At 47.7% G+C, this 20,668-nt stretch overlaps 1 protein-coding gene across 7 annotated transcripts in view; it reads left to right on the top strand.

Moving 5' to 3' along the window:
* LOC122561290 (A-type potassium channel modulatory protein KCNIP2) overlaps positions 1-20,668 on the top strand; it is a 365,867-nt gene that overhangs the window by 254,869 nt on the left and 90,330 nt on the right. For 2 of the 7 annotated variants that reach the window (XM_087998782.1, XM_087998783.1), the window contains exon 1: positions 1,629-1,758. The exons of 4 other annotated variants lie outside the window; for them this stretch is intronic. In XM_087998782.1, the coding sequence (XP_087854908.1) occupies positions 1,653-1,758 (106 nt within the window). In that variant the 5' untranslated portion in view covers positions 1,629-1,652. Of the gene's footprint in view, positions 1-1,623; positions 1,759-20,668 lie in introns of those variants that run through there. One more of the 7 variants, XM_087998784.1, reaches the window with a different exon arrangement.

Raw genomic sequence — 20,668 nt, 5'->3', positions numbered from 1 at the left:
CGCCCCACATTGACCCCCCCTCACAGACCCCACACACACTGACCCCTCCACACTGACCCCCCCACACTGACCCCTAACACTGACCCCCCCACACACTGACCCCCCCACACTGACCCCTAACACTGAACCCCCCACACTGACCCCCCCATACTGACCCCCCCATACTGACGTCCTCACACTGACCCCCCCACACTGACCCCTAACACTGACCCTCCCACACACTGACCCCCACACACTGACCCCTCACACTGACCCCCCCACACTGACCCCCTCACACTGACCCCCCCCACACTGACCCCCCCACACTGACCCCTAACACTGACCCCCCCACACTGACCCCCTCACACTGACCCCTAACACTGACCCCCCCTACACTGACCCCCTCATACTGACCCCCCCACACTGACCCCCCACACTGACCCCTAACACTGACCCCCCCACACTGACCCCTAACACTGACCCCCCACACTGACCACCCCACACTGACCCCCTCACACTGACCCCTAACACTGACCCCCCCACACACTGACCCCCCACACTGACCCCTAACACTGACCCCCCCACACACTGACCCCCCCACACTGACCCCTAACACTGACCCCCCCACACACTGACCCCCCCATACTGACCCCTAACACTGACCCCCTCCCAGCGCCGTCACTGTAATGCCCTTCCCGCTCCGTGTCCAACACTCCCGCCTGCTCAAAACTAAAACTGAACGCGAACCTGAAGCTGTGGGGGGGGGGGGGGGGGGGGTATGGAGGGGAGGGGTGGGTAATGATAAAAACCCCAGGCCGCTTCGTGCCCCCCCCCCCCGCCGGTTTTCTCCCTTTAACCACCCGTCCAGCCCACCCCCTCCCCGAGAGTTGGTCAGCTCACCGATAATTCACCTCCTGGAACTTCAGCTGCGGACAAACCCTGGGGCTGGTGACAGGGAGACCGCTACTGCAATCTGTCTGTGTGTCTGTGTGTGAGAGAGGGACAGCACTCCCTCACCACAGGGGAAAGGAGTTTAACTACCCAGTCACAGTTACCATAAGTAACTGCATTAGGCAAATCGATGGAGGTGGTGTCATTGGGATGGGAGGGCGTGCTCCATAACCCTCCCCACACACCCCTAACACACACACACACAGGGAGAGAGAGAGAGCGCAGTGCTTCTCAAAGTGTAGCAAAGAGAGATCAGATCACACACAGCGTTAGGTCAAACTCAGAACAGTATCTCACAGCTGCATCTTCCCCGGGAGTGTAACCTCAGATGCCAGGAGCCTGACTCTCCACCTCCTTCACACCCCTCCCCATCCCACCTCCCATCCCCCCAGCATTCTCCTCCTTCCACAGTTTCACCCCCTTCCCCCCCCCCCCCACCCATCCAAAAACTCCAAAAGTCAGGATCTCCATGATTGTTGGGGGGGGGGGGGGGGGAGAGAGAGAGAGAGAAAGCGAGGAGGAGGAGATGCCCGTGACGCCTCTCTTCAGCCTGTGTTAGACATTCCGGCTGTTCCCCCCCCCCCCCCCATCACTGCTGGCGTTCACTGTGAGAGGTGTGCGAGAGAGAGGGGGGGGGGGGAACCCAGGACTCGGGGCTGAGGGAGCAAGGCTGTGTCGCCGGCAGCGCTGGACCGAAGACGGAATGAGCGCTCCAGCTCATCATGGAATTCGATGGCCTTGAGATGATAGCAGTTTTGGTGGTGCTTGCCTTGTTTGTTAAAGTGCTGGAGCAGTTTGGACTTTTCGAACCAGTGGTCATCGAAGGAGGTAAAGCAATCCATTTTTCACAGACTCCACGCACTAAAGTCATTCCAGGTTTAGATCAGGGAAGATAATCCCATTGGGGACTGAGAGTGGGAACCTGTTTACTGTTTTGCCTGTGATTTCTTTATTTGTCCGCCTTTAAGGGATTTTAATCTTCACTGTCTGTGAACAATACTTCTGCTCCATAACCGCTGATAAGATTTTCTCATTAAATGCAGAGTCAGGTGAAGAGGGTTGAAAAGCAAGTTGGAAGAGGAATAAAGTGGTCACAAAAGGCATTTAGGGACACTAACACACACACACATATAAAGCAACGTGTCTTTTCTTTAGTTTGGTGACAAAGTACTCATGTCTGACAACTTTATTACTTTCCAATAAGCCTCTGCTACATCTCATTGGAAAACAAATCAAGCTCATTTGCAGAAAAGTATTGCCCGGGCATGAGTTTCTTGAACTGAGGTGTGAGAACAGAAGGATAATGAAGTGTTGTCTGAATTGCATCGATTGTAAACACTTTGCTATTCTAACCCTGTCCAAAGCTTGGCATGAAAGAGTTGGGTATAAATCTAATCTGGAGCTCAAGGAGAATCGTCTTTCCCCAAAGAGTGAGAGATTGTGGAATGCATTCCCACAGGGAGTGGGTGGAGGGGAATGGGATTGATGAGTTGAAGAGGAAACTGCATTAACACAGGAAGGGGAAAGGAAATAGAGCGATACATATTTTCTAAGCACTTTGTTCACAGATTTTATTACCCATCACAGGTGGGAGTTGAATCTGGGCCTGTCCTGGTTCAGAGGTAGGAGCACTACCATTGTAGCACATCAGGTTCACTAATGTTCTTACTGAAGGAAACAGCTATCCTTACCTGATCTGGACTCCATGTGATTCCAGACCCACAGCAATGTGGTTAGCTCTTAACTGCCCTCTGGAATAGGCAATAGCGATGGCCTCATCCCATGAATATATTAAAAAAGCAAGCATAGAGAAATACACTGATGGGGTGAGACCAATCAAGGGGTGGAGCCTGAGTACCAACATGAGTTGTTTGGACTGAATGGCCTATTTTTCATATTGGAGAGTCTGTGATATTTCTCAGTTGGTACGGTGGAAGAGATATTTTCAATTAGGGCTCAAACTATCTTATACAACACACAACTGGTGTGCAGTGACTGTGGTTGTAATCAAATCTCCATCTTTAAAAAATGACTTTTTACTGCCTTGAAGGGAAAATGCAGTCAGTCACTTCTGTCTTGATATTGCTCAATGTCCATTTCTTCAGAGTATGTAGGATGGCAGGCAACAGTTTAATGTTCCTGAGATTTAAAGGTCTCATTACAACAATGTTTAGAGTTCTATTAAAACTGCTGGTGTTGCAAAATTTTTTCTCCCATTTTTATGCTCAACTCATCTCTAAGGAGTTGATGCGCCCCAGGGTATAAGTTCATGGGCACTGACCCTCACTGGTACAGGTTCCACACACATTGATGTTCATTGAAGCAATGGCTGTGCTGCAGATGCTGGAGATGGAAATACCAAGATATATAAGTTAGCAACAGGAGTAGGCCATTCAGCTCCTTGAGCCTGCTCTGCCATTCAATATGCTCATGGCTGATCATTCAGATCAAAACCCTAACCTCACTCTCTCCCCATAATCCTTAATCCTTTAGCCCTTTCTGAAAACGCAATGTTTTGGCCTCACCTACTTTAGGTAGTAGAGTATTCCACAGGCTCACCAGTCTCTGGGTGAAGAAATTACTCCTCATCTCAGTCCTGAAAGGTTTACCACTAATCCTTAAGTTATGACACCTGTTTCTGGACTCTGCCACCATTGGGAACATCCTTCCCTATTGGGATCGGAAACAAACACAGAAAATGCTGGAGGAATTTAACGGTTTTGGCATCATCAGTGGAGGCAGAAACAGAGTTAACAATTTGAGTCATGTGATGCTTCTTCAGAACTGACATGCACAATGACTCTCACTGCGGTAAGGGTCCCACACACACTGACTCTCACTGTGGTATGGATCCCACACACACTGACTCTCACTGGGGTAAGGGTCCCACACACACTGACACTCACTAGGGTAAGGGTCCCACACACACTGACTCTCACTGGGGTAAGGGTCCCACACACACTGACTCTCACTGGGGTAAGGATCCCACACACACTGACTCTCACTGGGGTATGGGTCCCACACACACTGACTCTCACTGGGGTAAGGATCCCACACACATTGACTCTCTCTGCGGTATGGATCCCACACACACTGACTCTCACTGGGGTAAGGATCCCCCACACACTGACTCTCTCTGCGGTATGGATCCCACACACACTGACTCTCACTGGGGTATGGATCCCACACACACTGACTCTCACTGGGGTATGGGTCCCACAAACACTGACTCTCGCTGGGTGTAAGGGTCCCACACACATTGACTCTCTCTGGGGTATGCATCCCACACACACTGACTCTCGCTGGGGTATGGGTCCCACAAACACTGACTCTCACTGGGGTATGGGTCCCACACACATTGACACTCACTGGGGTATGCGTCCCACACACACTGACTCTCACTGGGGTATGGGTCCCACAAACACTGACTCTCACTGGGGTATGGGTCCCACAAACACTGACTCTCGCTGGGTGTAAGGGTCCCACACACATTGACTCTCACTGGGGTATGGGTCCCACACACACACTGACTCTCACTGTGGTATGGATCCCACACACACTGACTCTCACTGGGGTATGGGTCCCATACACACTGACTCTCGCTGGGGTAAGGGTCCCACACACACAGACTGTCACTGGGGTATGGGTCCCACACACACTGACTCTCGCTGGGGTAAGGGTCCCACACACACAGACTGTCACTGGGGTATGGGTCCCACACACACTGACTCTCACTGGGGTATGGGTCCCACAAACACTGACTCTCGCTGGGTGTAAGGGTCCCACACACATTGACTCTCACTGGGGTATGGGTCCCACACACACACTGACTCTCACTGTGGTATGGATCCCACACACACTGACTCTCACTGGGGTATGGGTCCCACACACACTGACTCTCGCTGGGGTAAGGGTCCCACACACACAGACTGTCACTGGGGTATGGGTCCCACACACACTGACTCTCACAGGGTTATGGGTCTCACACACACTGACTCCCACTGGGGTATGGGTCCCACACACACTGACTCTCATTGGGGTATGGGTCCCACATACACTGACTCTCACTGGGGTATGGGTCTCACACACACTGACTCTCACTCGGGGTACGGATGCCACACACACTGACTCTCACTGGGGTATGGGTCCCACACACACTGACTCTCACTGGGGTAAGGATCCCACACACACTGACTCTCTCTGCAGTATGGATCCCACATACACTGACTCTCACTGGGGTAAGGGTCCCCCACACACTGACTCTCTCTGCGGTATGGATCCCACACACACTGACTGTCACTGGGGTATGGGTCCCACACACACTGACTCTCGCTGGGGTAAGGGTCCCACACACACTGACTCTCACTGTGGTATGGATCCCACACGCACTGACTCTCACAGGGTTATGGGTCTCACACACACTGACTCCCACTGGGGTATGGGTCCCACACACACTGACTCTTATTGGGGTATGGGTCCCACATACATTGACTCTCACTGGGGTATGGGTCCCACACACACTGACACTCACTCGGGGTACGGATGCCACACACACTGACTCTCACTGGGTTATGGGTCCCACATACACTGACTCTCACTGGGGTAAGGATCCCACACACACTGACTCTCTCTGCGGTATGGATCCCACATACATTGACTCTCACTGGGGTATGGGTCCCACACACACTGACTCTCTCTGCGGTATGGATCCCACACACACTGACTGTCACTGGGGTATGGGTCCCACACACACTGACTCTCACTGGTGTAAGGGTCCCACACAAACAGACTCTCACTGTGGTATGGATCCCACACACACTGACTCTCACAGGGTTATGAGTCTCACATACACTGACTCCCACTAGGATATGGGTCCCACACACACTGACTCTCATTGGGGTATGGGTCCCACATACATTGACTCACACTGGGGTATGGGTCCCACACACACTGACTCTCACTCGGGGTACGGATGCCACACACACTGACTCTCACTGGGGTATGGGTCCCACACACACTGACTCTCACTGGGGTAAGGGTCCCCCACACACTGACTCTCTCTGCGGTATGGATCCCACACACACTGACTGTCACTGGGGTATGGGTCCCACACTCACTGACTCTCGCTGGGGTAAGGGTCCCACACACACTGACTCTCTCTGCGGTATGGATCCCACACACACTGACTCTCTCTCTCTGCGGTAAGGGTCCCACACACACTGACTCTCTCTGCGGTATGGATCCCACACACACTGACTCTCTCTGCGGTATGGATCCCACACACACTGACTCTCTCTGGGGTATGGATCCCACACACACTGACTCTCTCTGCGGTATGGGTCCCACACACACTGACTCTCTCTGGGGTATGGGTCCCACACACATTGACTCTCACTCGGGTTAGAGTCCCACACACACTGACTCTCATTGGGGTATGGGTCCCACACACATTGACTCTCACTCGGGGTATGGGTGCCACACACACTGACTGTCACTGGGGTATGGGTTCCACACACACTGACTCTCACTGGGTTAGGGGTCCCACATACATTGAATCACTGGGGCAAGGGTACCCCACACACTGACTCTCATTGGGTTATGGGTCCCACACACACTGATTCTCACTGGGGTACGGGTCCCACACATACTGACTCCCACTGGGGTACGGGTCCCACACATACTGACTTTCACTGGGGTATGGGTCACACACACACTGACTCCCATTGGAGTATGGGTCCCACCCACACTGACTGTCACTGGGGTATGGGTCCCACACACACTGACTCTCACTGGGGTACGGGTCCCACACATACTGACTTTCACTGGGGTACAAGTCCCACACACACTGACTCTCACTGGGTTATGGGTCCCACACACAATGATTCTCACTGGGGTATGGGTCCCACACACACTGACTCTCACTGGGGTATGGGTCCTATACATTGATTCTCACTGGGTTCAGGTAATAAACACACTGACTCTCACTGGGGTACGGGTCCCACACATACTGACTCTCACTGGGGTATGGATCCCACACACACTGACTCTCTCTGCGGTATGGGTCCCACACACACTGACTCTCTCTGGGGTATGGGTCCCACACACATTGACTCTCACTCGGGTTAGAGTCCCACACACACTGACTCTCATTGGGGTATGGGTCCCACACACATTGACTCTCACTCGGGGTATGGGTGCCACACACACTGACTGTCACTGGGGTATGGGTTCCACACACACTGACTCTCACTGGGTTAGGGGTCCCACATACATTGAATCACTGGGGCAAGGGTACCCCACACACTGACTCTCACTGGGTTATGGGTCCCACACACACTGACTCTCACTGGGGTACGGGTCCCACACATACTGACTCCCACTGGGGTACGGGTCCCACACATACTGACTTTCACTGGGGTATGGGTCACACACACACTGACTCCCATTGGAGTATGGGTCCCACCCACACTGACTGTCACTGGGGTATGGGTCCCACACACACTGACTCTCACTGGGGTACGGGTCCCACACATACTGACTTTCACTGGGGTACAAGTCCCACACACACTGACTCTCACTGGGTTATGGGTCCCACACACACTGACTCTCACTGGGGTATGGGTCCCACACACACTGACTCTCACTGGGGTATGGGTCCTATACATTGATTCTCACTGGGTTCAGGTAATAAACACACTGACTCTCACTGGGGTACGGGTCCCACACATACTGACTCTCACTGGGGTACAAGTCCCACACACACTGACTTTCACTGGGGTACAAGTCCCACACACACTGACTCTCACTGGGGTACAAGTCCCACACACACTGACTCTCACTGGGGTACGGGTCGCACACATACTGACTCTCACTGGAGTACAGGTCCTATACATTGATTCTCACTGGGTTCAGGTAATAAACGCACTGACTCTCACTGGGGTACGGGTCCCACACACACTGACTGTTCCAGATTATGGATCCCACACACACATATTAACCCTTACTGGGATATGGATCCCATATGCACTGACTCTTGGTGGGGTACAGGTCCCACACACACTGACTCTCACTGGGGTATAATTCTACTGAGCAGGGAATGATTTTTAAAAATGTACATTGTGTAGTTTAGAAGAATGAGATGTGATTCCATTGAAATGTATAAAATATTTTGAGGAATTGGCGGTTGGAACATCAAAGCAAGCTAGGCAGCATCAGGAGTTATTTTGTCTCTAACTAAGTTTGAACCAACGCAAAGCCTCTTCAAAGGATGCCCACTTTGAAAAAGTTCTCTCCTCCCTCAGACATAGACTCAGTGAGTTCCTTTCTCACTGCCAGGCTGCTGTGAGTTCTTCAGCCCTTCAGCTCTTTGACTACACCATGAACTTTATCTGCAGCTCCCCTACCCCAACATCCATTCCTGAAGAAGGGTTAAACCTGAAACATCGACTTCTCCACCTCCTGATGCTGCCTGTCTTGCTGTGCTCTTCCAGCTTGTCTACTATTGAGGAAGTGGAGCAGGGCAAGATTGAAAGGGTCTGATTAGCAGGGTAGGGAAAGGTTGGTACAGCAGGAATGGCAGAGCAGTGTTGGCAAGGCAAAACTGACAAGGTATGACAAGGTATGACTGTTAGGAAGGCAGAATAGGAAGGGCAATATGGTAGGGCAATATTGTCAGGGTAGGGTTGGCAGGTAGTTTGTTTTGTCTAGTTGAAGAATTTAGAACCCAAGATCACAACCTCAAGGTTCGGACTGAAATGAGGACATTTTTCTTCACGCAGATAGTTGTGAATCTTTGGACTTTTCCAGCCTAGAGGGCTTTAGTAGCTCAGGTTTCTGACTAGGGAGTCACATCACCATAAGAATGATAACAGACAGACAATTTACATGGTACTGATCTGGGCCTATCCTTTTAGGAGCTGAATCCCACTCACAAATTGCTTCAAAAATCCACAGAGCATGATGCATCAGCAATGCCAAAGGTAGGAGGGACGGCCATCACACACAGAGTAATTCAGGCAGCCACACCTTGTAGAAGGAGTGACCCTCCATCTCCAAGATTAGTAAGGGTCCAATATACAGCTGATTGGCTGCAGCTCAATGCATAAACTGATCCTTACTCAGTTTGGACTGGATTTGGATCATCAAACTCATTTCATTAAAACTGTAGGAACAGCAAATAGGCTGTTCCTTTCATAGAAGCTACTGAGAGCTTCCACTGTTGGCACACATTAATCATTATCTAACCCTGTGTAATACCTGTCTTGGGAGTGTTTGGTGTGTTTAGTGTTGATGGACCTTTAGTCTTTATCTAACCCTGTGTTGCACCTATCCTAAGAGTGTTTGATGGGTGCAGTGCAGATGGAGCTTTAGTCTATATTTAACCGTGTGTAGCACCTATCCTGGGAGTGTTTGATGGGTGCAGTGTAGATGAAGCTTTAGTCTATATCTAACCATGTGTTGTAACTCTCCTGGGAGTGTTTGATGGGTGCAGTGTAGATGGAGCTTTAGTCTATATCTAACCATGTGTTGTAACTCTCCTGGGAGTGTTTGATGGGTGCAGTGTAGATGGAGCTTTACTCTTTATCTAACCATATGTTGTACCTATCCTAAGAGTGTTTGATTGAAACAATTGTAGAGGAACCTTTACTTTACTTTCAAAGAGTAGACAGAGTTTTATGTTCAGTTTAAAGGAGTAGAGAAAATTTTGCTCTATACCTAATGCTATGCAATAACTGTCCTTGAAATGTTTGATGGATACAGTATGTGAAGTGCTTTACTCTGTATTTAACACTGTGTACCTGTCCTGGGAATGTTTGATAGGGATAGTATAAAGAGTGCTTTACTCTGTATCTAACCCCTATGCTGTACCTGTCCTGGGACAGCGTAGATGTGGCTTTACTCTGTATTAACCCTGTGATGTACCTGTCCTGGAAGTTTTTGATAGACAGTGTAGCAGGAGCTTGCCCCTGTATCTAACCCTGTATTGTATCTGTCTTGGGAGTGTTTGATGGGGGATGGTGTAGAAGGAGGTTTATTCTATGTTTGGTGGGGACTTTTCCCTCTTGAATGAGCAAGAAAATTACATCCTCTTTCCTCACCCCACAAACTGAAGATTTTTAATTTCCTGGTCCTGTGCACACCAAGCTGCTAAAGAGATTATCTTTCTCCGCAGTTGTCCTTGAATAGTTGATCCACTGCAGTGTGAAGTGAATAGCTTAAGTGTTGGAAGGTAAGTATAGTGTGTTAGTGTGTGTAGCTTAAGTGAGGGAAGGTAAGTGGAGTGTGTTAGTGTGTGTAGCTGAAGTGAGGGAAGGTAAGTGGAGTGTGTTAGTGTGTGTAGTTTAAATGAGGGAAGGTATGTAGAGTGTGTTAGTGTGCGTAGTTTAAGTGAGAGAAGGTATGTGGAGTGTGTTAGTGTGTGTAGTTTAGGTGAGGGAAGGTAAGTGGAGTATGTTAGCGTGTGTAGTTTAAGTGAGGGAAGGTAAGTGGAGTGTGTTAGTGTGTGTAGCTGAAGTGAGGGAAGGTAAGTGGAGTGTGTTAGCATGTGTAGTTTAAGTGAGGGAAGGTAAGTGAAATGTGTTAGCGTGTGTAGTTTAAGTGAGGGAAGGTAAGTGGAGTGTGTTAGTGTGCGTAGTTTAAGTGAGAGAAGGTAAGTGGAGTGTGTTAGTGTGTGTAGTTTAAGTGAGAGAAGGTATGTGGAGTGTGTTAGCGTGTGCAGTTTAAGTGAGGGAAGGTAAGTGGAGTATGTTAGTGTGCGTAGTTTAAGTGAGAGAAGGTAAGTGGAGTGTGTTAGTGTGTGTAGTTTAAGTGAGGGAAGGTAAGTGGAGTGTGTTAGTGTGTGTAGTTTAAGTGAGGGAAGGTAAGTGGAGTGTGTTAGCGTGTGTAGTTTAAGTGAGGGAAGGTATGTGGAGTGTGTGAGTGTGTGTAGTTTAAGTGAGAGAAGGTAAGTGGAGTGTGTTAGTGTGTGTAGTTTAAGTGAGGGAAGGTAAGTGGAGTGTGTTAGCGTGTGTAGTTTAAGTGAGGGAAGGTATGTGGAGTGTGTGAGTGTGTGTAGTTTAAGTGAGAGAAGGTAAGTGGAGTGTGTTAGTGTGTGTAGTTTAAGTGAGAGAAGGTAAGTGGAGTGTGTTAGTGTGTGTAGTTTAAGTGAGGGAAGGTAAGTGGAGTGTGTTAGCGTGTGTAGTTTAAGTGAGAGAAGGTAAGTGGAGTGTGTTAGTGTGTGTAGTTTAAGTGAGGGAAGGTAAGTGGAGTGTGTTAGCGTGTGTAGTTTAAGTGAGGGAAGGTATGTGGAGTGTGTGAGTGTGTGTAGTTTAAGTGAGAGAAGGTAAGTGGAGTGTGTTAGTGTGTGTAGTTTAAGTGAGGGAAGGTAAGTGGAGTGTGTTAGTGTGTGTAGTTTAAGTGAGGGAAGGTAAGTGGAGTGTGTTAGTGTGTGTAGTTTAAGTGAGGGAAGGTAAGTGGAGTATGTTAGTGCGTGTAGCTGAAGTGAGGGAAGGTAAGTGGAGTGTGTTAGTGTGTGTAGTTTAAGTGAGGGAAGGTAAGTGGAGTGTGTTAGCGTGTGTAGTTTAAGTGAGGGAAGGTAAGTGGAGTGTGTTAGTGTGTGTAGTTTAAGTGAGGGAAGGTAAGTGGAGTGTGTTAGCGTGTGTAGTTTAAGTGAGGGAAGGTAAGTGGAGTGTGTTAGTGTGTGTAGTTTAAGTGAGGGAAGGTAAGTGGAGTATGTTAGTGCGTGTAGCTGAAGTGAGGGAAGGTAAGTGGAGTGTGTTAGTGTGTGTAGTTTAAGTGAGGGAAGGTAAGTGGAGTATGTTAGTGCGTGTAGCTGAAGTGAGGGAAGGTAAGTGAAGTGTGTTAGCATGTGTAGTTTAAGTGAGGGAAGGTAAGTGGAGTGTGTTAGTGTGTGTAGTTTAAATGAGGGAAGGTATGTAGAGTGTGTTAGTGTGCGTAGTTTAAGTGAGAGAAGGTATGTGGAGTGTGTTAGTGTGTGTAGTTTAGGTGAGGGAAGGTAAGTGGAGTATGTTAGCGTGTGTAGTTTAAGTGAGGGAAGGTAAGTGGAGTGTGTTAGTGTGTGTAGCTGAAGTGAGGGAAGGTAAGTGGAGTGTGTTAGCGTGTGTAGTTTAAGTGAGGGAAGGTAAGTGGAGTGTGTTAGTGTGTGTAGTTGAAGTGAGAGAAGGTATGTGGAGTGTGTTAGCGTGTGCAGTTTAAGTGAGGGAAGGTAAGTGGAGTATGTTAGTGTGCGTAGTTTAAGTGAGAGAAGGTATGTGGAGTGTGTTAGCGTGTGCAGTTTAAGTGAGGGAAGGTAAGTGGAGTATGTTAGCGTGTGTAGTTTAAGTGAGGGAAGGTAAGTGGAGTGTGTTAGTGTGTGTAGCTGAAGTGAGGGAAGGTAAGTGGAGTGTGTTAGCATGTGTAGTTTAAGTGAGGGAAGGTAAGTGAAATGTGTTAGCGTGTGTAGTTTAAGTGAGGGAAGGTAAGTGAAATGTGTTAGCGTGTGTAGTTTAAGTGAGGGAAGGTAAGTGGAGTGTGTTAGTGTGTGTAGTTTAAGTGAGGGAAGGTAAGTGGAGTATGTTAGTGTGCGTAGTTTAAGTGAGAGAAGGTATGTGGAGTGTGTTAGCGTGTGCAGTTTAAGTGAGGGAAGGTAAGTGGAGTATGTTAGCGTGTGTAGTTTAAGTGAGGGAAGGTAAGTGGAGTGTGTTAGTGTGTGTAGCTGAAGTGAGGGAAGGTAAGTGGAGTGTGTTAGCATGTGTAGTTTAAGTGAGGGAAGGTAAGTGAAATGTGTTAGCGTGTGTAGTTTAAGTGAGGGAAGGTAAGTGAAATGTGTTAGCGTGTGTAGTTTAAGTGAGGGAAGGTAAGTGGAGTGTGTTAGTGTGTGTAGTTTAAGTGAGGGAAGGTAAGTGGAGTATGTTAGTGTGCGTAGTTTAAGTGAGAGAAGGTATGTGGAGTGTGTTAGCGTGTGCAGTTTAAGTGAGGGAAGGTAAGTGGAGTATGTTAGCGTGTGTAGTTTAAGTGAGGGAAGGTAAGTGGAGTGTGTTAGTGTGTGTAGCTGAAGTGAGGGAAGGTAAGTGGAGTGTGTTAGCATGTGTAGTTTAAGTGAGGGAAGGTAAGTGAAATGTGTTAGCGTGTGTAGTTTAAGTGAGGGAAGGTAAGTGGAGTGTGTTAGTGTGCGTAGTTTAAGTGAGAGAAGGTAAGTGGAGTGTGTTAGTGTGTGTAGTTTAAGTGAGAGAAGGTAAGTGGAGTGTGTTAGTGTGCGTAGTTTAAGTGAGAGAAGGTAAGTGGAGTGTGTTAGTGTGCGTAGTTTAAGTGAGAGAAGGTAAGTGGAGTGTGTTAGTGTGCGTAGTTTAAATGAGAGAAGGTAAGTGGAGTGTGTTAGTGTGTGTAGTTTAAGTGAGGGAAGGTAAGTGAAATGTGTTAGTGTGCGTAGTTTAAGTGAGAGAAGGTAAGTGGAGTGTGTTAGTGTGTGTAGTTTAAGTGAGAGAAGGTATGTGGAGTGTGTTAGCATGTGTAGTTTAAGTGAGGGAAGGTAAGTGGAGTATGTTAGCGTGTGTAGTTTAAGTGAGGGAAGGTAAGTGGAGTGTGTTAGTGTGCGTAGTTTAAGTGAGAGAAGGTAAGTGGAGTGTGTTAGTGTGTGTAGTTTAAGTGAGGGAAGGTAAGTGAAATGTGTTAGTGTGCGTAGTTTAAGTGAGAGAAGGTAAGTGGAGTGTGTTAGTGTGTGTAGTTTAAGTGAGAGAAGGTATGTGGAGTGTGTTAGCGTGTGCAGTTTAAGTGAGGGAAGGTAAGTGGAGTATGTTAGCGTGTGTAGTTTAAGTGAGGGAAGGTAAGTGGAGTGTGTTAGTGTGTGTAGCTGAAGTGAGGGAAGGTAAGTGGAGTGTGTTAGCATGTGTAGTTTAAGTGAGGGAAGGTAAGTGAAATGTGTTAGCGTGTGTAGTTTAAGTGAGGGAAGGTAAGTGGAGTGTGTTAGTGTGCGTAGTTTAAGTGAGAGAAGGTAAGTGGAGTGTGTTAGTGTGTGTAGTTTAAGTGAGAGAAGGTATGTGGAGTGTGTTAGCGTGTGTAGTTTAAGTGAGGGAAGGTAAGTGGAGTGTGTTAGTGTGCGTAGTTTAAGTGAGGGAAGGTATGTGGAGTGTGTTAGCATGTGTAGTTTAAGTGAGGGAAGGTAAGTGGAGTGTGTTAGTGTGCGTAGTTTAAGTGAGGGAAGGTGAGTGAAGTGTGTTAGCATGTGTAGTTTAAGTGAGGGAAGGTATATGGAGTGTATTAGTGTGTGTCGCCCAGTAGTGATGTTCCTTGTGGATTAGAGTCAGAGAGTCAGATGTCCTAATTGTGGACTTGTGGAATATGGGAGACGAGCAGGGAGGATCCCAGGATCAATCATCCGAATGGTTTGGTTGCTGTAAACTCGATTGGCAGCATTTGGCACAACAGCTGTCCTCTATATCCACATAATCATGGGTTTGTACAGCACACACAAAGGGCATTTGGCCCATCACAACAATGCCAGCTCTTTCAAAGAACTACGCATTTACTCCCACTCCATTTTTCCTTTTTCATTGATCAACAATTTATTTTTCTATTCAAGTGCTTATCCATTTCCTATTTGTAAGTAACTGTTGAACTTACTTGCCACTAACTGTCCAGTCAGTGAATTCCTGAATCGTTGTATAAGACAATCTTCCCCGCTCTCTCTCTGGGCCTCTTGCCAGTTACCCTCACCCTGTCTCGTCTCCCCAGTCTCTGAAAATAGTCTCTCACAATATACCTTATCCAAATGCTTTATGATTTTAAACACCTCTGTAAAATCTCCTCAAACCTTCTCTGATTTAAAGAATTCACTGTCCTCTTTCTCTCCACTTACTCTTCAGTCCACTTTGTACATTAAGCAGGTGATGAGTGTAACTGCTGTGCCTCGTCAGGGTGAACATCAGGTTGCAGTTATTCACTCTCTCTCTCACACAAGCTGTGCCCCTCAGCACTGTCGGAGTCACCACTGAGGTTCTCAGATCATACCCACAGCACTCCAGCTCATTGCCAACTCTCCAAAACAAACTGCTTCTTTATATTCATTCTCATGGATGTGGGTGTCACTGGTTGGGCCAACATTTAGTGTACATGACACAAGATTAGAATGGTGCTGGAAAAGCACAGCAGGTCAGGCAGCATTCGAGGAGCAGGAAAATCGATGTTTTGGACAGGAGCCCTTTATCAGGAATCCATTTAGTGCACATCTCTAGTTGTCCTTGAGAAACTAATATCTTCTTGAACCAGCTTCGGCGGGGCGGTGTGGACCTGTTGGGCCGAAGGGCCTGTTTCCACACTGTAAGTAATCTAATCTAATCTAATCTAATCTAATCTAATCTAATCTAATCCATTTAGATTAAATTCTCCCACAATGCTGTTAGGGAGGGAGTTCCAGGAATTTGACCCAGTGATACTAAAGATAGGATAGTGAAGAAGGAGCTTGATGTGCTTTCCTTTATTCATCAGAGTATTGAGTACTGGAGTTGGGAGGTCATGTTGTGGCTGTACACGACATTGGTTAGCCATTTTTGGAATATTGCATGCAATTCTGGTCTCCTTCCTATCGGAAGGATGTTGTGAAACTTAAAAGGGTTCAGAAAAATTTCCAAGGATTTTGCCAGGGTTGGAGAATTTAAGCTATTGGGAGAGGCTGAATAGGCTAGGGCTGTTTTCCCTGGAGTGTCAGAAGCTGAGGGGTGACCTTATAGAGGCTTATAAAATCATGAGAGGCATGGAGAGGATCACTAGATTTTTCCCTGGGGTAGGGGAATCTAGAACTAGAGGGCACAGGTTTATGGTGAGAGGGGAAAGATATAAAAGAGGCCCAAGGGCAACGTTTTCACGCAGAGGGTGGTGCTTGTGTGGAATGAGCTGCCAGAGGATGTGGTGGAGGCTGGCACAATTGCAACATTTAAAAGGCATCTGGATGGGTATATGAATAGGAAGGGTTTGGAGGGATATGGGGCAGGTGCTGGCAGGTGGGACTAGCTTAGGTGGATGAGTCGGACCAAAGGGTCTGTTTCCATGCTGTACATCTCTATGACTCGAAGCAGTGATTTTTTTCCAAATTAGGGTAGTGAGTGGCTTGGAGGGGAACTTGCAAGTGGTGATGTTCCCATGTATCTGCTGCTGCGGATCCTCTGGATAGTGGTTGTAGGTTTGGAAAATAGTGTCATGAGAAAGGTCTCCCAATTTGGTACTAGGCCCTGATGTTGATCAGGTGGACTTTGCTGAGTTTGCAAAACCAAGAGAATGTATCTCACCCCATAAAGTTATCATCGCGCAAGTACAGCACAGGGTTAGATGTTGAGTAAAGGCCCCTTTGTATTCTCCCTGTATAAGATTAACTTTATTATCAAATGCATCACTACTGCTTACAGAATCTTACTCTGCACAAATGAGCTGCAACGTTTGTGTTGTCATTTCCAGTGCCTAGGTCAGTGCCTAGCCCAGGGACATTACCACTACTCCACTGCCTGCCTGTGCTAACGTCACTGGACTGATGATCCAGGGCATGAGGCTAATGTTCTGAGAACCTCAGTTCAATTCTCACTCCGGCAAACAGTGAAATCAATAAAGATCTGAAATTTGAATAAAACTTGTCTAATGGTGAACATATAGTCATTGTTGATTGTTGCAAATCCCATCTGATTCAGAAATGTCCTTTCAGAGAAAGAAGCTACTAGTTTGGCCGATATGTGACTCCAGACTCTCAGCAATGTGATTGACTCTCAACTATCCCCTGGACAACTAGGGATGGTTAATTAATGCCAGCGTAGCCAGTGCCAACATTCCATGAATAAATAAAAACAAGTTAGGCCTGAAAATCTATCCAGACCTGGCCAAAACCATTTTTTGCAACAGTTGTTCTTGGGGATCCCCGCAAGTACTTTTTGTGTTAAGCCAATTCACAAAAACACCCCGGTTTCAGAGCCTGTTTGTGAATACAAGTACCAGCCCAAGAGAGGGGCACACTGCTGAATGCTTACAAAAGGGAAAGCCAATACAATATGAAAATCAATTCGCTGAGTGACTGGAACTGAGGCTTCACACAGGGCTAATAGCCAATTGCTGGCTCAATAACAAGCCACAACAATGCTAATGGAAAGGAGATAAGGGCCAGTACAGAATGGACTCAGCTCCCACAGTCGCACATTATCCTGAACACATGCAATGGTTATCAGCATCCCAGCTCCGATCAAACAGGCTGCTGAGAAATGGCCAATGTTTCTCCATATCCGCACTCAGTGAAATCAAAGGGGAGAGAGCAAGACTGGTATTTCTGCAAATTCCCATCCTCAGGATATCTTAGAGTGCTTTACAGCAAACCAAGTACTTTTGAAGCACAGTTACTGTCCTATAGTAGAAAACATTGCAGCTAATTTGTGCATAGCAAGATTCCAGTAATAATCCACTATGAGTCATAGAGATGTACAGCATGGAAACAGACCCTTCGGTCCAACCCGTCCATGCTGACCAGATATCCCAACCCAATCTAGTCCCACTTGCCAGCACCCAGCCCATATCCCTCCAAACCCTTCTTATTCATATACCCATCCAAATGCTTCTTAAATGTTGCAATTGTACCAGCCTCCACCACTTCCTCTGGCAGCTCATTCCATACACGTACCACCCTCTGCGTGAAAAAGTTGCCCCTTAGGTCTCTTTTATATCTTTCCCCTCTCATCCTAAACCTATGCCCTCTAGTTCTGGACTCCCCCAGCCCAGGGAAAAGACTTTGTCTATTTATCCTATCCATGCCCCTCATAATTTTTTAAACCTCTATAAGGTCACCCCTCAGCCTCCGATGCTCCAGGGAAAACAGCCCTAGCCTGTTCAGTCTCTCCCTATAGCTCAAATCCTCCAACCCTGGCAACATCCTTGTAAATCTTTTCTGAACCCTTTCAAGTTTCACAACATCTTTCTGACAGGAAGGAGACCAGAATTGCATGCAATATTCCAAAGGTGGCCTAACCAATGTCCTGTACAGCCGCAACATGACCTCTCAACTCCTAAAGTTCATCTTATACAGGGAGAATACAGAGGGACCTTTACTCAGTATCTAACCCTGTGCTGTACTTGCTCTATGGTAATTTTCTGGGATGTGGTTCACGCTCCTGGTCCTTTTTTTAATATAGTGACAGTGAGTTCTTTGATCAAACACTTGAGAGAGCAAATAGGATATTAATTTAAAATCCTTCCAAAGGACAGCCTCTCAGCACTGATCTTCCAAGAGTGCCACACTCCCTCAGTCCGACCTTCGGACAGTGCGGCATTCCCTCAGTACTGATTACATTAGATTAGATTCCCTACAGCCTGGAAACAGGCCCTTCGGCCCAACCAGTCCACACCCATTGCACCTAACACTATGGACAATTTATCACGGCCAATTCACCTGACCTGCACATCTTTGGACCATGGGAGGAAACTGGAGCACCCGGAGGAAACCCACGCAGACACAGGGAGAATGTGCAAACACCACACAGTCAGTCGTCCGATGATGGCACCGAACCTAGGATACTAGTGCTGTGAGGTGGCAGTGCTAACCACTGAGCCACCGTGCTGTTTATGGGAGCTTGCAATGTGTAAATTATCTTGTGATTCCCACATTGCAGAAATAACTACATTACAAAAATACTTGATCAATCGTAAAGATACACGGGATCTATTGAGGCTGTAAAAAATGCTGTATATAGTTCTTCCAATAGTGCCACACACTCTCAGTCCTGACCTTCGGACAGTGCGGCACTCCCTCAGTACTGATCTTCCAACAGTGCCACACTCCCTCAGTACTGACCCTCAGACAATGCGGCACTCCCTCAGCCCTGACCCGCGGACAATGCGGCACTCCCTCAGTACTGATCCTCCGACAGTGCGGCACTTCCTCAGTACTGATGCTCTGGCAGTACAGGACCCTCTCAGCTCGGACCCTTGGACAGTGCAGCACTCCCTCAGTACTGCACTGAGTGTATGTATTTTGAATCTGTGCTGATTTCCCTAGAGCAGGGGTTGAGACCATGTTCTTTCTTCTCAGCTATATCATGAACCATAACATATCTCTGCTTGGAGCTGCTAGCATTCAGTGCCATCCAGTGGCTAATCCTGTATAGGGTTCTACATATCAGGATAGGCCCTACCCAATACTACCAGCCAGACATGAACCCTTGTCTCAGTGTCACAACAAGTTCATGGGTCAGTTTGGACATCTGGAGGGAGTTGTGGGTCAGTTTGGACATTAAGACAGGGTCATGGGTCAGTTTAAACTTCAGGAGAGAGTCATGGCCTGGTGATACCCACAAGACAAACTGGATCCCAGTGAACCAGGGGATTGGTGAGGGGCTTTGGGATGAGGTAGTGGGTCAGTTGGTGAGGGTAGTGGAGGGAAAATGAGGGAATTTGAAATCCCAGTCTGTAAGTAGTGCCTATATTACCCCCTGGGAGCTGCCTTGTGTTGCTCCAGAAGGCTCCAAACATCAGGTTATAATTAACAGACACAAAAATCAGTCATTGTGAAGCTGGACTTAATTCAGTATAACTAGGAAAATGTTCACGGGGTAATGTGCTAAATAGCTTGAGACACTTGTTACCTTAGTGCCTGGTACATTGATTCACACACACACACCCCATCCTGTTCCCCCAGCACCCAAACCACTACATGTCATCTTCGTCCAGATTGAGGGGGGTGGGGGAGGGGGGTAAACTTGATTGTTAACTCTTTCCTTTCCAGCCTGGGCACATATTCAGCCAAGTGCCTGTGATTGTAATGTACACATATACATGCCAGGAGCTGTGACAAAGGTTCTTCAATACTGTGTGCCCCACATCTCATATTTACAGATTAACCTAGGTATCAGTGTGAGAGTTCCAAATCATCAGTTATCACATCTTTACTCTCACGGCAACCTCTGTTATGACTGTTAACAAAGTTTTTGAAATAGAAATCATAGAATCCCTATAGTGTAGAAGCAGGCCATTCAGCTCATTGAGTCCTCACCAACCCTCTGAAGGGCAGCCCACCCAGATCAACCCCATCCCAGTAACCCTGCATTCCCCATCGCTAACCCACCTAGCCCCCACATCCCTGAATGCTATGGGCAATTTTCCATGGCCAATCCACCTAACCTGCACATCTTTGGGCTGTGGGAGGAAACTGAGCACCCAGAGGAAACTCAGGTGTTGGACTTTGCTAGCAGGGCCAGAGCTCCCCATCCTTTATTGAGAAGGTGGTGGTGAGCTCCCTTCTTAACCAGCTGCAGTCCCTGTGGTGTAGGGATAGTGGGGGAACTAGGAGCAGGAGTAGGCCTTCTAGCCCTGCTCCATCAATCAATAAGATCATGGCTGATAGTGGGGGAGCTCCAGGATTTTGACCTGGTATGATTATGAAAGAGCTCACACCAAAGGAACTGTAACTCAGTGAGAGTCATTATCAGTGAGATGGTCAACTGGTGAGAATGAAGGTGATAGTCTACTCCAAGTAGATTAGTGTCAATGATGATGTACAGTAACAAAAAGACAGTAGCAGGCTGCACAGCCAATTAACAGTCAAAACTCTTCAGTATCTTATAGACTTCAACATTTGGCTACTGCTCTGGTCCTTCTAAGTGCTAGAGGCCTTGGGTTTGGAAGATGCTTAGGTGAGTGGCTGCAGTACATCCTGTTGATGGTACACACTGCAGCTTCTTTATAACAGTGATGGACAGGATGAATATAGAATGTGGTGGATAAGGTGCTGATAAGAAGATAA

The sequence above is a fragment of the Chiloscyllium plagiosum genome, unplaced genomic scaffold (genome assembly GCF_037043375.1).
Source record: "Chiloscyllium plagiosum isolate Xiang-an unplaced genomic scaffold, Cpla_swu_hap1 HiC_scaffold_22, whole genome shotgun sequence".
Taxonomy (NCBI): domain Eukaryota; kingdom Metazoa; phylum Chordata; class Chondrichthyes; order Orectolobiformes; family Hemiscylliidae; genus Chiloscyllium; species Chiloscyllium plagiosum.
Note: the sequence above shows the minus strand (reverse complement) of the source record. Positions and strands in the feature narration are given on the sequence as shown.